The sequence below is a fragment of the Malaclemys terrapin genome, chromosome 14 (assembly GCF_027887155.1).
Source record: "Malaclemys terrapin pileata isolate rMalTer1 chromosome 14, rMalTer1.hap1, whole genome shotgun sequence".
Lineage (NCBI taxonomy): Eukaryota > Metazoa > Chordata > Testudines > Emydidae > Malaclemys > Malaclemys terrapin.
The window spans coordinates 2,938,541-2,954,128 of NC_071518.1; the positions used below are offsets into that span (position 1 = coordinate 2,938,541).

Here is a 15,588-nt window from a genome sequence, read left to right on the forward strand (position 1 = left end):
AGGAATTACACCCATACTTGTTTCCTGCCAAGCATTGGGTAAGCACAGATGGTAAAAGCTAGGTTTTGTGGGAATTAAGATCTGTTAGCCCTCTTGTGGGAAGGTTAAAACTGGGAAACCCCTGACAGATTTCAGCTTGACAAAGACACAATAGAAATGGAGATTGCTCCCAGCAGCTAGAATGAAGCTTTAGATGGAGTTTAAAGTGATTCACTTCTATGTTTTTGGAACTACTTCCACTGCAGATCTTTTTTCATGATTTTAAGGCCAGAGGCAGGGCTGGATTTAGGGGCAGGCAATCCAGGTGACAGCTTAAGGGGGTACCAGGCTCGGGGGCCTGTTTTTGTTGTTAGTGGCAAAAGGGAAAATAGAACATTTAAAATAAAATGTTTCAGGTATTCTGTATGTGGATTCATTTTTCACTAACTTCCTAGAACGTTCCAGACCTTCGTAGAATCTCCTGGAACCTTCCAGACTTGCAGAACTATATTTTGCTCGAACCTCCTAAAACGTTGTCAGCCATGTCCTCGCAGGTATATAAGGGGCAGGGTGGCGCCAGTCAGTCAGTGAAATATAAGAACGAACTGAAGTTAAGTGACAGCCCAGTTGCGATATTGTGAACCTTGTTTTAGTGTGTAATTGTGAAAGTGTACGTGTGTTTTAAGACTTGACGAGTAAGTAGCGACTAATAAAGGACATATTTAATGAGACATCCGAGCTATCTATCGAACCTCTATCTACGCAACAAAAAATACTGTTACTCCTTTTGCCAGGCTTAACACGTAATGTTTGATGACTTTCTAAGAGTGCTGAACACAGACTTTTGCTCTCCCTAATACTGTCTGTTTTCTCCAGTAGAAAATAAAAGATGCCCCGGAAGAAGCCTTCAGGAGCTCAGCATAGGAAGCAAAAAGCTCAATTGCAATCTAGTTTGCAGCAAGGGGCAAATTTGATAGGAAAATATCTGAAACAAAACAACAAAGGGTTAACATTCTAAGGCTGTCACCTACTGTAACACTATTTAATACTGGTCCACCCAATATTGGTGCACAGTTTAATCTCTTGATGTTAGTACATTTCAGTTACTCTGAAAAGTAAAAAGTTTCTCTGAGTTTAGAGGAAACAATTTTTTTATTTGCTTATATATGGCATGAATAAATATAGCGTTACAGATCCTAGTGTGCAAATCATCATCTTATAATGACAGGGATAAATCATGCATTCAAAGAGTGCATCAAAGTTGTGAAATAGGCTACAAATGCAAAAAAAAAAAAAAAAGGTATTCAAAAGTTTAACAAATGAAGGGGAGGCACTAAAAACACTCCTCACCTGGGGCACCAATTGGTCTAGGGCCAGCCCTCCCAGAAGGGACCATTGTGATCATCTAGTCTGACCTCCTGCAGAGCACAGGCATAGAGCCTCACTCAGGGAGCTCTGCATCGAGTCCATGAATTCTGGATGAACTAGAGCATCTCTTCTAAAAAGAAACATCCAATCTAGATATACAAACTCCCAGCAATGGTGAAACCACCACGTCCCCGATCAGTTCCAATAGTTAATTACCCTCATTGTAAAATATTCACACTTTTTGAAATACTCAAGTTTAGTTCCAGGGAAAGGTATCAGATAACAGCCCTGGAGACGGAAGTTTCCTGTTTATCCATGAAGAGGAGTGACAGAAACAGCTCAAGTTTCCCTACACGTTTCACTCCATCCATATGCCTCAGTCCTGATTTGGATGGCAAACGTCTTCAGGAGTGAGGAAAGAACTGTCCCCATAGAACGTTTGGTGCCACTCCTGAGGCTGCCCACACGATCACTGGCAGGTGTCAGTTGTGAGGTGGACGGCTGCACAGTAAAACCTAGAGACATTCACTCCACGCAAGTCTCCAAACAGCGGCCAGAGGCAATGCACTGGTCACTTCCACCCTAGGAGAGATCCTACCAGCAGCTGCAAGAATCCGGGAAAGCAACTCAGTGCCTCAGTCCTTTTGGGGACAGCTGGTGTTTGCAGTGTACAGAAGGCTACATGGCATATGTATTGTGTTTACATCTGTCAATGGGGTAGGGGACTCAAATCTGAGCTGAAGGGTTTAGGTATTGGATACGTCCTTTGAAAGCGAGATTTATGATAATCCCCAAATTAGTTAGCTATGCTAGCTTTGGCACGCCCAAACTGAGCCAGCTTCCCCCAGAACCCAGCTCACCCCCATCGTCCCAAGCAAAAGACTGAGAAGACGCCGACCGCAGTTGCCAGAGGTAGGGGATGCTGTAGCCTTCTTTTCCTTTTTCCAGCCCACTCTACCAGGGGCACTTAGACAAGCATCCCTGGCCAATAAGTCACTCCATCAATTCTTCATCCAAGCTGGGTGTCTCATTTCCTGACTTTGTACACCCTAATGCAACACCGGGCAGCCCAAAAGAACAGTGTATCCTTTGTGGCTGAGCGGTGATGTTTCTTTTCCTCACACCTCCTAACAGGCTTTACCTCTGTTTTGTAACTGTATTCAGCCTGACAGCAAGTATAACAATAAGTATTTCTGTTCTGTATCTGGGTAAAACAGATGATGTAGTCATAGCACACGATGATGTGAACACTCTTTCCATTCCACCAGTATCCCAGGAGGATGTTAAACAGCAGCTACTAAAGTTAGACATTTTTAAAATCAACAGGCCTAGATAACTTGCATCCAAGAGTTTTACAAGAGCTGGCTCAGGAACTTTCTGAACCATGATGTTGATTTTCAATAAGTCTTGGAGCACTGTGGAAGTTCCAGAAGACGAAGAAAAGGAGCAGTCTCCCCACTGTTGTACCTGATACAGGGTTATTCTATGGACTTGTCTACATGAACATGAGTTCGCAGCGAGCTAAGGTGTGAATCTACCCTGCTGTAGTCTGCCATAGTATGCCCACATCTTGAATACTGCGTGCAGATGTGGTAGCCCAATCGCAAAAAAGATCTATTGGAATTGGAAAAGGTTCAGAAAAGGGCAACAAAAATTATTAGGGTTATGGAACGGCTGCCATATGAAGACAGATTAATAAGACTGGGACTTTTCAGCTTGGAAAAGAGACGACTAAGGGGAGATATGATAGAGGTCTATAAAATCGTGACTGGTGTGGAGACAGTAAATAAGGAAGTGTTATTTACTCCTTCTCCTACCACATGAACTAGGGGTCACCAAATGAAATTAATAGGCAGCAGATTTAAAACAAACAAAAGGAAGTATTTTTCCACACAACACACAGTCAGCCTATGGAACTCCTTGCCAGAGGATGTTGTGAAGGCCAAGACAATAACACGGTTCAAAAAAGAACTAGATAAGTTCATGGAGGATAGGTCCATCAATGGCTATTAGCCAGGAGGTGAAGCGATGGTGTCCCTGGCCTCTGTTTGCCAGAAGCTGGGAATGCGCGACAGATGGATCACTCGATGATTCCCTGTTCTGTTCATTCCCTCTGGGGCACCTGGCATTGGCCACTGTTGGAAGACAGGATACTGGGCTAGATGGACCTTTGGTCTGATCCAGTATGGCCACATAGACCTTGCTGAAGCACGTAAGCAGTTTAAAATGCACTTTGATCGAGTCCCATTTCAAAGAGGATTAGATCAAACTGTTAATGTGCGTCAGCAGGGTCCACACAGACAGCCTGCTGGAGGCTATGGCAGGGTGGATGCACAGCCCAGCTTGCAACAGACTAATTGTTTACATAGACAAGACCTTATGGACTCCTCCCAGGAGTGCCGGAACCTTGGTAGAAGTGGTGGGGCCACGAGGCCCCGCCCCCAGCCAGGCCAGATGCTGGAACCAGCTGGGCAGTGCTAAGAGCCACCCAGGGAGCCTAGGCCACTGTAGGGAGACTTGGACCCTCCACCTGCCCAGGGTGGGGAACCGGGGGGCCCACCTCAGCCCTCCCCACGGAGAAGAGGCTGGTGCCGCTGGCAGGGGCTGCACTTCATGGCGGGGAAGCTGATCACCTTATCTTCCCTCATGCAGCCCCTGCCGGCACCACTCTGTGTCTACCCGAGGCTTGCAGTTGGGGAAGGGGGGGGGGGGTAACGCAGCCCCCCGTCCCTTTAAACTATGCCCATGTTAAAAAGTGGGTGGGCCTGGCTCCCCTGACTCCGCCTTATTTCAGCATTGAGGCTGCAGTGGAGATTTTGTTCTCTTATCGTTTAGAATATTCATCTAAGTGGCTCAGCAGGTCCCAGACTTGAAGACTGACTCCTGACATACAGTTTTCTCTTCAATCCTCAGGCAACAGCTACACATATTAGAGATCCAGATGAAATACTGTACCTTGAACACATCTTCCACGCAGCGGCTGAGCTCTGCCTCTTTCACCAGCACAGTCCCTGCAGGTAAGTCTTCCATTGCCAGCTCTAAAAAAAACCCAGAGCATGAGCATCAAGACTCTGCTGCCACATGCACCTTCACTGAGTAGCCTCCGGGAGCAGGAGAGTGACACTGTCTTGGCACATTGCTACAGCACCCAAAGCAGTTTAGTAGAGCAGCACTGGAACATGCATGTGCAAATAGGTTATAGAATAATAGATGGAGGGAAGTGAAGAGTTAAGGGTGAAATCAGCAGTCCCCAGGTCTACTCTACAAAGTTAGGCTGACATAAGCCACCTTGATCTAGTTGCACATCTAGTTGATCTAGTTGCACTTAAATTGGTCTCCAACTAACGTAAGCGCTCCATTACACTGACATAGTAACACCACCTCCCCCAGCGGTTTTAAGCCGTGTTGAGGTTGATTCAACATGAGTGTAAACACTGCGCTACCTATGTCGACCCTAACAGTCCTCCAGCAGCTGTCCCACAATGCCCAACACTGACCTCTCTGGTCTCAGTTGTGAACTCCACTGGCCAGGGGTCATGCAGACTGGAAGCCCCCCCCCCCCCCCTTCGTTAAAGCCCTGCAAATTCTTGAAATGCCTTTTCCTGATTGCCCAGAATGGTGAGCACACCTAGCAGCTCTCCATTATTGCATGCAACTGCCCACACACAGAATCACAGGGCTGGAAGGGACTCGAGAGGTCTCTAGTCCAGTCCCCTGCACTCATGGCAGGACTAAGTATTCTCTAGACCATCCCTGGGATTCCACAACCTCCCCAGGCAATTTATTCCAGTGCTTAACCACTCTGACAATTGGGAAGTTTTTCCTAATGTCCAACCTAAACCTCCCTTGTTGCAATTTAAGCCCATTGCTTCTTGTCCTATCCTCAGAGGTTAAGGAGAAGAATTCTTCTCTCTCCTCCTTGCAACAACCTTTTTTGTACTTGAAAACTTATGTCCCCTCTCAGTCTCTCTCTTTTCCAGACTAAACAAACCCATTTTTTTTAGTCTTCCCCCATAGGTCATGTTTTTTAGACCTTTAATCATTTTTGTTGCTCTTCTCTGGACTTTCTCCCATTTGTCCACATCTTTCCTGAAATGTGGCACCCAGAACTGGACACAATACTCCAGTTAAGACCTAATCAGCATAGAGTAGAGCTGAATAATTACTTCTTGTGTCTTGCTTACATGCTCCAGCCTGGAGTAGACAGGAGAGATTGGATCCCCTGAGCCTGTGGGGAGAGAAGGCTGTGCAGGCACTGCTATGGACCAACCATAGAAATATCAACATCTACAAACAGATTGCACGGGGATGCAACAATCTCCGCACACTGCTCCTGCCTGCAAGCACCACCCCTGCAGCTCCCATTGCCCAGGAACGGGGAACTGTGGCCAATGGGAGGTTAGGGGGGCAGTGCCTGCAGAGGTGCATTGGCCCCTTCCATAGGGTGACCAGATGTTCCGTTTTTAAAGGGAAAGTTCCGTTTTTTGGGACTTTTTCTTATATTGGCGCCTATTACCTCCCACCCCCGTCCCTTTTTTTCCACAGTTGCTATCTGGTAACCCTATCCTTCCGGAAGCAGCGTGGGGCCGGGGCAAGCAGGGAGCCTGCCTTAGCCTTGCTGCACCACCAACCGGGAGCTGACCGCAGTAAGTGCCGCCCAGTAGGAGGCCGAATTCCAACCTCCAGCCCTGAGCCAGCACCCCAAACCCCATCCTGCACCAGTCCTGACCCCCTTTCAGACCCAGCACCCTGTACCCCCTCCTGTACCCCAACCCCTGCCCTATCCTGGAGCCCCCTCCTGCACCAAAACACCCACCCAGAGCTTGCACCCCTCATCCCCTCCTGCACCCCAACCTCCTGCCCAAGGCTCAGCCCAGAGCCTCCTCCCACACTGCGAACCTCTTGCCCCAGCCCAGAGCCCGCACGCCCTCCCGAACCCCAACCCCCTGCCCCAGCCCGATGCAAGTAAGTGAGGGTGGGAGAGAGCGAGTGACGGAAAGACGGGGGGATGGAGTGAGCCGGGCTTTGGAGAAAGGGCAGGGCAGATCCTGGGTTGCCCTTAAATTCAAAAAGTGATCTTGGGTGTAAAAATGTTGGAGACCACTGATCTAGGTGTTCCTGATTATGAGTTTTTGCTGATGTTATGGCTAGGAGCTACTTGCTGATGACAGGAAAATTGTTCATTTGCAAGGGTTACTACGAGTTATGTGCTTTGTTTTGGGCAACCTATAAAAACATAAGTCAGAATATGTAAATTGGAGAAGTTTTTCTCCTTGCTCAGAGGCTGACAACCCACTCCCCAGCAGCTAGGAGGAAGGGTGGCCACCAGAAACCTGCCACTGACCACTCGACACCACCTCAGACTTGGGAAGTAGCAGAAGCTCTGCCCCGTGAGTCATTTACCAGTGTGGCAGAGATTGAACAAAGCACTGCAGAACATCATGTAGCCTCTGATAGCAGGTGACTTAGCACAGGAAGGTATCATCCATCTCACTAGCACTGCCACACTAGAAACAGACTGCGCTCCTCCCCCCACCACTTCCCACAGCGAAAATCAGGCCTCCATGCACGAGAGGAGCTGATTTCAGAGAAGGAAGTCACTCCTCAAACCTCTTTAAGAATGGAACATATGTAGCTATCACAGGGTGGAATCCGAATCTGGGACACGTGTCTCAAATACAATCCACCCAGCTGTTCCTTAAGCAGCACAACCAGAAAGAGGCAGAGGTCTCAGCGGGCTATAAAAACAAAGTGTTCCTGAACCAACACCTCTTTCTATATGTTCCAGTTTGAGCCTAGACACTGAACAGCCAGCTAGTCAATCAAGAGGAACCCTTGATGGAAGGACCGGGACCCCGGATCTGCAGAGATTACTCCATGGGATTCGTTTCAGGGGGATGAGCCCACAGATGTATGACAGAAAGAGAAACCAATCTTTCCTTCTCAAGTGAGAGGGTTTGCCTGATGTGTTATAGGACCACATGACCAAGAAAGATGGACCGTTACCTGCCATATCCCAACATTGGAGAAGTGGTGCTAGCATGGGACGGAGCAAATATTTCACTGCCAGCTGAGGGCGTTCTCTGGCCATGGTGAGAAGGGCAGTGGTGGCAACTCTCTGGAACTGGTGTGCTGTCAACTTATCCTGAATATGCAATAAGTCTAGAATCTGGAATGTAAATTACATATACAACACAGGTCAGGAAACAGAGAGCAGCTAACTTCCAGCCAACAGATGAGAATGAGGAGCCCTATTCACTTCATTTCAACTGAGCGCCAGGCATGAGGAGACATCTCAGTTCGGAGTCTGGCAGAGGCAGGGCTCCTCCACCGTATGTGCTGCAGTGAAGAGTGGGGGAGGAAATAAGGGAATTTTTTTCTGAGATGAGCCAGGACACCGACACCTGCAGCAATTTGGGGGGCAAGGGCTGAGAAGCAGCAAGAGCTCCATGGGGGAGCATTTCTTAAATTCTAGTACCTGTTCATAGCTTGGCAATGCTGCCTAGAGAGAAGGCATCAGGCTCTAGGGGTCTATTCCAGACTCTTTACTTCCTGACTGTACGGTCTTGGACAGATCTCCTAAACTCTCTGCACATCAGTTTACCCTCTGAAGTGGGGTAATGCTTCACAGGCTTGTTTAAGGTTTAATACACATTTACAAAGGGATTTGAGACCCTTAAATGAAAGAAGATACAAGAAGAGCATGTGATTCACAAAGGAGAAGGCAGTTTGGCCAGCTAGGATCCTCATGTTGAAGACATGTCATCAAGGAAACACAAGGGCCCATGGACAGCAATCAGCAAGAGAAATGCTCAGGAGGACACAGTAAAAGTAAAAGAGAAATTGTTTGACTCATCAGCTAAAACAAATGCCTATCAGCCTAGGTCAGAAAGAGCCTGTAACAGAGCCACGGGTTCCCCCCTACATTGGAGCGTTGGGCTGCTCTGTTGGGTTACCCCATGGTCAGAGCTAGAACCGCACATACAATGCAGGGTAATGATTGCTAACTTATGCTAGCCGGTGGATCTCATTAGCTCCACCTAGGCTGTAAGAGGGGCTGTAACTTGGGAGTTTCTCTAGGACAGAGGGAACTAGGAGCTAGGACAGAAGAGTTCCTGAAAGGTGAAGCTGAAGCTTATGTGTTATTATTAGTTTGGTTATTTAAGGGGCACATAAAGCCAAATCCTGGAAAGGGGGTAAGTTTAGATGATCTATGGCGTGTACACACACAGCAGGGTGGGAATTTCTCCTGTTTACAGATCCCCAGTCAAATCTCCTCCAGTTCGGCCCAGTATGTTCTGTACTGGATCACACTCACAACACAGCCGTAGTCACACTATCCCCTAGCTAGGGAGGCAAGGATATTTCATACTGAGAGACTATGGGCTAAGCACACAATCCCCTGCTCATGGGCACTGCAGACATGCTCTGGTGAGAATGGGGAGTGAAGGGCATACCTGTGGGCACACCTGTCGGTAGTAATCCTCCAGGGACAGGGATTGCTGAGGACAGGAGGCCAAGATCCTAGCAACCATGTCACACTTTCTCCAGTCTGCAGCTGCTGCTTCAGCGCCGCTGCCACCAGCTGCCCCGGCTGAAAGCAAAGGAGAGCAGGACACAGACCCCATTAGACTTGGGCTTTCCAAACAACAGTTCCGTGTTTTCTAAAGCCAGACGTTTAAGGCTAAATTTCAGATTTTTGTTTTTAACAATCTCCTCAGCCCAGGCATCTTTCAGATGACTGCTCCGCTGCTTTGGAGGAAGGGAACAACGTATTATCAAAGGCCTCGGACTCCAGCACTCACAAGCATAACAGCCAAGCACTGGAGGCAGGTGGTGATCTCAAGACCCTCTCAGAGAGCCACAGCACAAGACTCTGACCACCCTGGCCAGGGCTCTGGGAGTGCAGGCTATGGAACACAAGTCCCAGAGGTCACGTTCACTTAGTCTTGGAGAGAAACCCCTTCCTGAGCTAACTGGCCAGAGAGAGGCAGTGGTAGGCCTTGAGATCCCAAACCCTATTGGGTGTGGAATCAATCTCACTCCTCTCCAGATGATTATCATTTACTAACAGAGAGCACTGTTCCCGTGCACCAATGCCCTTTACAGAAATAGGCGCTAATAAAAAGATCAATAATACAGATCTTTAAAAACAAACTTACTCTTCACAAGAGTGAGGAACTGGCATTTCATATACACAGGTATTTTTGCCCTCGGTTTTGTCATTTTATTTATATTTTCTCAATAATTGTGGAGGTTTCCAGTCCCAGAACCCAGAAATGTAACAACACACCCTGACAAAAGGTGTCTTGAAGTTCAGGAGCGCAGTACTCCCTTTTTAAGACCAGAAGCAATCATAACGCGTGTGTGCGTTTATAGTCTAATAAGAGGAAATCTCTTATGCGAGGGTCCCCATAATGCTATTCCAGCTTGTTATTTCATTGGAGGGGAAGATCTCTGACCCACCCTGGAAGTCTCGTTTCATTCATAATCTGTGAAACAGAAATGACAGTGTCTGAGCAACATACTTACTTCCTGCTCCCTCCATGATGCCCCGGACAACAGCCTGAACCCCACTGGGTCTCATCAGCCTCTCCGAGAGCAGCTGTCCACAGAGACGCCGAAGCCAAGATGGGGCTTGGGCAAGCGGCTGCTTCACCTCTTGTGCGGGGGACTGCAAGCCCTGAAAGGATATGGAGCGGGGGATTGGAAATGTATTTTCTTTAGAGAATGGTGCCAGCACTCACAGATGTGCAAAACGACACGCTCTCTGTCCTGAAGGGCTCTGATCTGTATGTGGTGGCAGGAACACAACAGAGGGGAATTTTCTATAAATCACTTCACCACCTAATGGCACCAAAATAATGAGGGTGTAATTAGGTGGGCTGAGCATCCCAGGAGCCTCTCCTCCATGCAGGGATTTCTTTCCCTAAATTACAGTCTCCTGGGGTTACACGCCAGCTTTGACTGTCTCACTACCAGTGATACACACAGGGGGTCTCAGTAGGAATCAGAGCTCATTGCGCTCAAGAGCAGAGCGATTCCAACTGGGCACAGCAAGAAAGCACACTGGGGTGAGAAGACAGACAATACAAACTATAGGTTACATGGTCAAGAGAGGAAACACAACCCCAATGTGCCTCAGTACTAGGACAGGTGCTGTTCCAGTACAAATGGCAGTGCCACCTAGAGGGTGCAGTCCTAGAAATCATGCAGTCTGCAGGGACAGCATTTGCTGCCAGCTGTCATATCAACAGAGGAAAAGACGGGTGTATGTTTGCTTTACTGAGAAAGGAGCTCGGGGGATTCTCTCACCTTTCTCTTTCCAAGGCAGCCCTCACTTCCATGTTAAACAGCCACATGAAACAAGAAGGGTGTTTATGGAGGAAGAAAGAAAGTGTCCAGCTGCTGTATTTCATGAGACCGGACACCCCGAACTCTTCAGCGGACTGTTCTTTCACCTCACACCCCAGAGGGAGAGGAGCAACCTCCATCCCGGACAGCAGCGTTCGTTAACAAGCCGCTACCCTCCCTTTACGCCTGCAGTGCACAGTGAAAACAGTCGCAGCTCAAGTGTATCAGACTTAAAGAGCTGGATCAGCAGAACGCCATACAGCTGGAGCACAAGACTGCTGCTGACGCTATACAGAGAAGCAATTAGAAAGTGTAGTTAAAGGACTCTATAAAGTGAGGATCCATACAAGATTCTTGAAAGGAAAATCTGATACTCTCCTTGCCGGTAAATCTAGCAGTATAAGCCAAGCGTTTCCGAACACACAATTCCAATTTAGGGGCAATACTGTGCCGTGCATTAGGAGCATGATGCTGTGCATTAGGGTTTTAAGACCAAGACTCAGATTTCTCATTTCACCAGACGTGGTGCACTGAATTCCTGACAGCAACATTGTTCTCAGTGTGCTGAATTCCCCTGGTTCTCCCAGTGGACAGCCCCACAGAGCACCCTGAAACATGGCCTAGTTTAAATTGCTACACGGGAGGAAAGACATGCATCTAGCTGCAATGCTTCTGTTCATTTAAAGCCAAGGAACAGTCTTTTCCCAGAGGTCCTGTACAGACTGAAATCGGCGATTGGATATTTGCTCAAGTTAGCGCCACATAGCCTGAAGAGAAATCAACGCCTGTTTTGCCAGAGTGACACAGGAAAGTTACAGGACAAGACACTTCACCAGGACAGTCATGTTGGAAGCTTGACAGAATACCAACTGAACTGGTTTTGAGGGAAGCCAACGGTATGTACACACACTCCGGGGAGTTCTAGGGCAAAGCACACCTAACCCGATGAACAAAGCACTGCCAGGAATTTCTATTTACTATTCATAGAGCACCCAAAAAATGTACAAGGGGTTTCACTGAACAATTTTTTTTCAAAGAAGGAAGTGTGGAGCTGTAGTCTGGAATTGACAAGCTCTGTATCCTAGCTACAAGGGAAAATGCACAAAAATTAACTTATTCCACATTATGGCTCTCACAGCAACTCTGCTTTATTGCAGGCATCACAAGTAGGATTTTTATTACTTTTTATGCCATAAATATTTATGTTCAGTGTGACAGGGTCACTGTTGCTGTAGGAGCCACAATTTTGCTGATTTTTGTGCATTTATATTCTAATCCATAATGTTTTATTAACATATTTTTGCATTATTCATTACTCGTAAGATAGGCAAGTTTCTAGGACAAATAGCCCAGCCCATCTCAGAGTGGCGGAAGTAGCCGTCAATGCATATTTAGCACAAATTCAGCTGGTTTGTCAGGAAGCATACAAACCAGCCACGATGAGCCAGATTCATCCCTGCTGATACAGCCTTAGCTCTGGTGAAGCAACATAGCAAGGATGGATCCACGGCACCATCTTCTCTAGGGAAGAAGCTTCTGTGCTTCTATTATCTTTTCAAGAAAATAGATTCACTCCTAGTATGTAGCTTGAGTAAAAATAAAACAAGGCTTCCAAATGCAAGTCTCTGCTGCAAATTCCAAGCCCCATATCTTCATCCCACTGGTCGGACAAGTAGTTGGGAAATCACAGTTTAATGCTCTAGCACAGGGATGGGCAAACTACAGCCCGGGGGCCGCATCTGGCCCGTCAGACCTTTTAATCCAGCTCTCAAGCGCCCATTGGGGAGCGGGGTCGGGGGCTTGCCTCACTCTGCACATGCCGTGGTTCCCAGAAACAGCAGCATGTCCCCCATCCGGCTCCTACACGCAGGGGCAGCCAGGGGGCTCCACACGCTGCCCCCGCCCCAAGTGCCAGCTCTGCAGCTCCCATTGGCCGGGAGCCACGGCCAACGGGATCTGCAGGGCCGGCACCTGCAGACAGGGCAGCGTGCAGAGCAACCTGGCCATGCCTCCACATAGGAGCCAGAGGGGGAACAAGCCGCTGCTTCCAGGAGCTGCTTGAGTTAAGCGCCGCCCGGAGCCTGCACTCCTGACCTCCTCCGTGTCCCATCCCCCTGCTCCAGCCCTGATCACTCTCCTGCCCTCCAAACCCCTCGGTCCCAGCCTCAAGCACCCTCCTGCACCCCAAACCCCATCCCCAGCCCCACCCCAGAGCCCGTACCCCCAGCTGGAGCCCTCACCCCCCCCCCTCCAACCCCCCAGCCCCCTCCTACACCCTGAACTCCTCATTTCTGGCCCCACCCCAGAGTCCGCATCCCCAGCCGGAGTCCTCACCCCCTCCCGCACCCCAACTCCTAATTTTGTGAGCATTCATGGCCCGCCATACAATTTCCATACTCAGATGTGGCCCTCAGGCCAAAACGTTTGCCCACCCCTGCTCTAGCATATCATATTCCAGCTCCTGTACCACTGGAAGGTGCAGACACTGGAGACAGCCTCATGAATCAGATTCCCTTCCCCCACCCCCGACCAGCTATAGAACCAGTTGGCAGCCTGGGTACCTGTTTGGATCCACCCTGAAGAACAAGCAGTTCCCGGACCACTAGGGGTTGATAGACTCGATCCAAGACACTCTTCAAGGCCTCCCTGCAGTGGGTTCGCTGCTCTTCTGTAAGGCCCTGAAAAACAACAGGTCTCTGTGCTGGAATATTAATACAGCACAGGCAAACAGGAAAGCAGCACAGAGGATGTATTTTGCTAGGTTCTGGCTCCCTCTACTGGACCATTAGCAACTTATAAGACATCAATTGGGAAACATCCAGGTGGGTATCTAGAGACCATTCTAAATTCTGTTTGACACAGAGGGGTTTTTAGTTAAGGCAAATATAAACACAAACTGATCAGGAACAACTGTTACCTGGGAACTGCCACACACACTCAAAGAACAAACACACAAAACAACCCTGCAAGAGTAAAAACAATGCAGGCAGAAGTCCAGCAGCAGAGTGGGGTATATCCTGTTTATTGCACTGAATGCAGGTGGTGTATGTGCATTCGGTGCAAGCAGTTTCTGGCTCTCAGAAACCGAATATGAGCTTTGGAGACGAGAGTTTCTGAACTGGAGGAGCTAAGAGAGACAGCGAGATACACACGGGACTTTGCGGGACACAGGCCTGGTCTACAGCACAGTTAGGCTGACATAAGACAGCTTACCTTGGCCTAACTCTGTAAGTGTCTACACGAGAATGCTGCGCCCGCCGATGTAAGACGCCCACTACACTGACCTAATAACTCCACCTCTGCGAGAGGCGTAGCACTCAGGTCGATGTAGTAGGGTGAGACAGTGCCTGTGTAGTCACTGCGTTACTTACATTGGCTGTCGGCCCAGCGCGGGACTCACAGCTGGAGCCCTGACAGCACAGAGCCCCGCTGTTGGGTGGCTGCCAACCCGGAGCCCCGCTGCCACCACCCAGTGAGGGATTGGGCAGGGGGGAGGGGGAAGAAGCCCGGCCTTGGGCTCTCCTCCCCCCCTCCCCTCACTGGGAGGTGGCAGTGCGGCTCGGGGTTGTCAATCCCTCCTCCCAGGTGTCAGCCCTGGCAGCGGAGCTTACAATAGGAACACCCCACCCCCACCCCAGGGCTGACAGTCTAAGCTGTGAGACCCACCCTGGGGCTCAATTTCATAGCAAGGAGTCTACCAGCACTGAAATTGACGTTCTTGTCAGTTTCAGGGCTGCTATTATTTCACATTTCCTCTCTGGCTCTGTTTGTCAGCCCCAAGGCAGGAGTCCAGCTGACAGCCAGAGAGGAAAGGTGAAATAATAGCAGCCGTGAAACCGACAAGAATGTCAGCTGTGAAATGGAGCCTTGTGCCTGGCTCACAACTGGTGCGGTCAGCCCTGCGGTGGGAGGAGGGCTCCAGCTGTAAACCCTGTGCGGCTATTAGTGCCCCAAACTCCGGCTGTCAGTGCCCCACAATGCCCCACTTCCATCGGTGCAAGCGCTCCTGGGGAGGATGCACACCACCAGCAGAAGGAGGGTAGTGTGGACACCAACAGCCGATTTAATTACTGTGTTGGCTGCAGGTTGACCTAATTTTGTAGTGTAGACAAGCCCAAAGTAAAGTGGTTCCACGCCCCACAATGACAGCCTCTATTTGTTAGTCTGTAAGGTGCCACAAGTACTCCTGTTCTTTTTGAGGAGGAAAGTCTCAGGGAAGGGGAACATCAAGCTGGAGCGGAGGGAAACAATCCCACAGTTGGGACCCTCCTTCCAGATTATGTCAAAGTCTTCTTTCACACTGAGGATACCTTTCCGGGGTAGAGGGCCCCTGTTATTAGGGGGAGACAGGTAATAGTAACGGGGGATTTGATTATTAGAAATATAAATAGTGGGGTTTTGATGACCAGGAGAACCATATGGTGAATTGCCTGCCGGATGCAAAGGTTGTGGACCTCTCAAGACATTTAGACAGCCTTATGCATAGGGTTGGAGAGGAGCTGGTGGTCATGGTACATGTAGGGAACACTGACAGGGAAAGGTAGGAGAAGGATCCTGGAGACCAAATTTAGTCAGCTATGTAAGAGATTTCAGGACTTCCATGGTAGCATTCTCTGAAATGTTTCCAGTGCCACACGCAGGGCCAGTTAAACAGGCAGAACTACAGGGTCTCAATGAGTGGATGAGACAATGGTGTTCAGAGGAGGGATTTAGGTTTATTAGGAACTGGAGAATCTTTTGGGAAAGGAGAAGCCTATTCAGGAAGGATTGGCTCCACCTAAACCAAAATGGAACCAGACTGCTGGTATGTAAAATTAAAAAGGTCATAGAGGAGTTTTTAAACTAAGGAGTGCGGGAATCTGATAGGTGCAGAGAAGCACATGGTTC

The 15,588-nt window shown here is 48.9% G+C and overlaps 1 protein-coding gene across 1 annotated transcript in view; it reads right to left on the reverse strand.

The window, feature by feature from the left end:
* TANGO6 (transport and golgi organization 6 homolog) overlaps positions 1 to 15,588 on the reverse strand; it is an 88,283-nt gene that overhangs the window by 62,625 nt on the left and 10,070 nt on the right. The window contains 5 exon segments of the mRNA XM_054048915.1: positions 4,303 to 4,385; positions 7,354 to 7,516; positions 8,805 to 8,941; positions 9,880 to 10,030; positions 13,263 to 13,379. Of these exon segments, the coding sequence (XP_053904890.1) occupies positions 4,303 to 4,385; positions 7,354 to 7,516; positions 8,805 to 8,941; positions 9,880 to 10,030; positions 13,263 to 13,379 (651 nt within the window).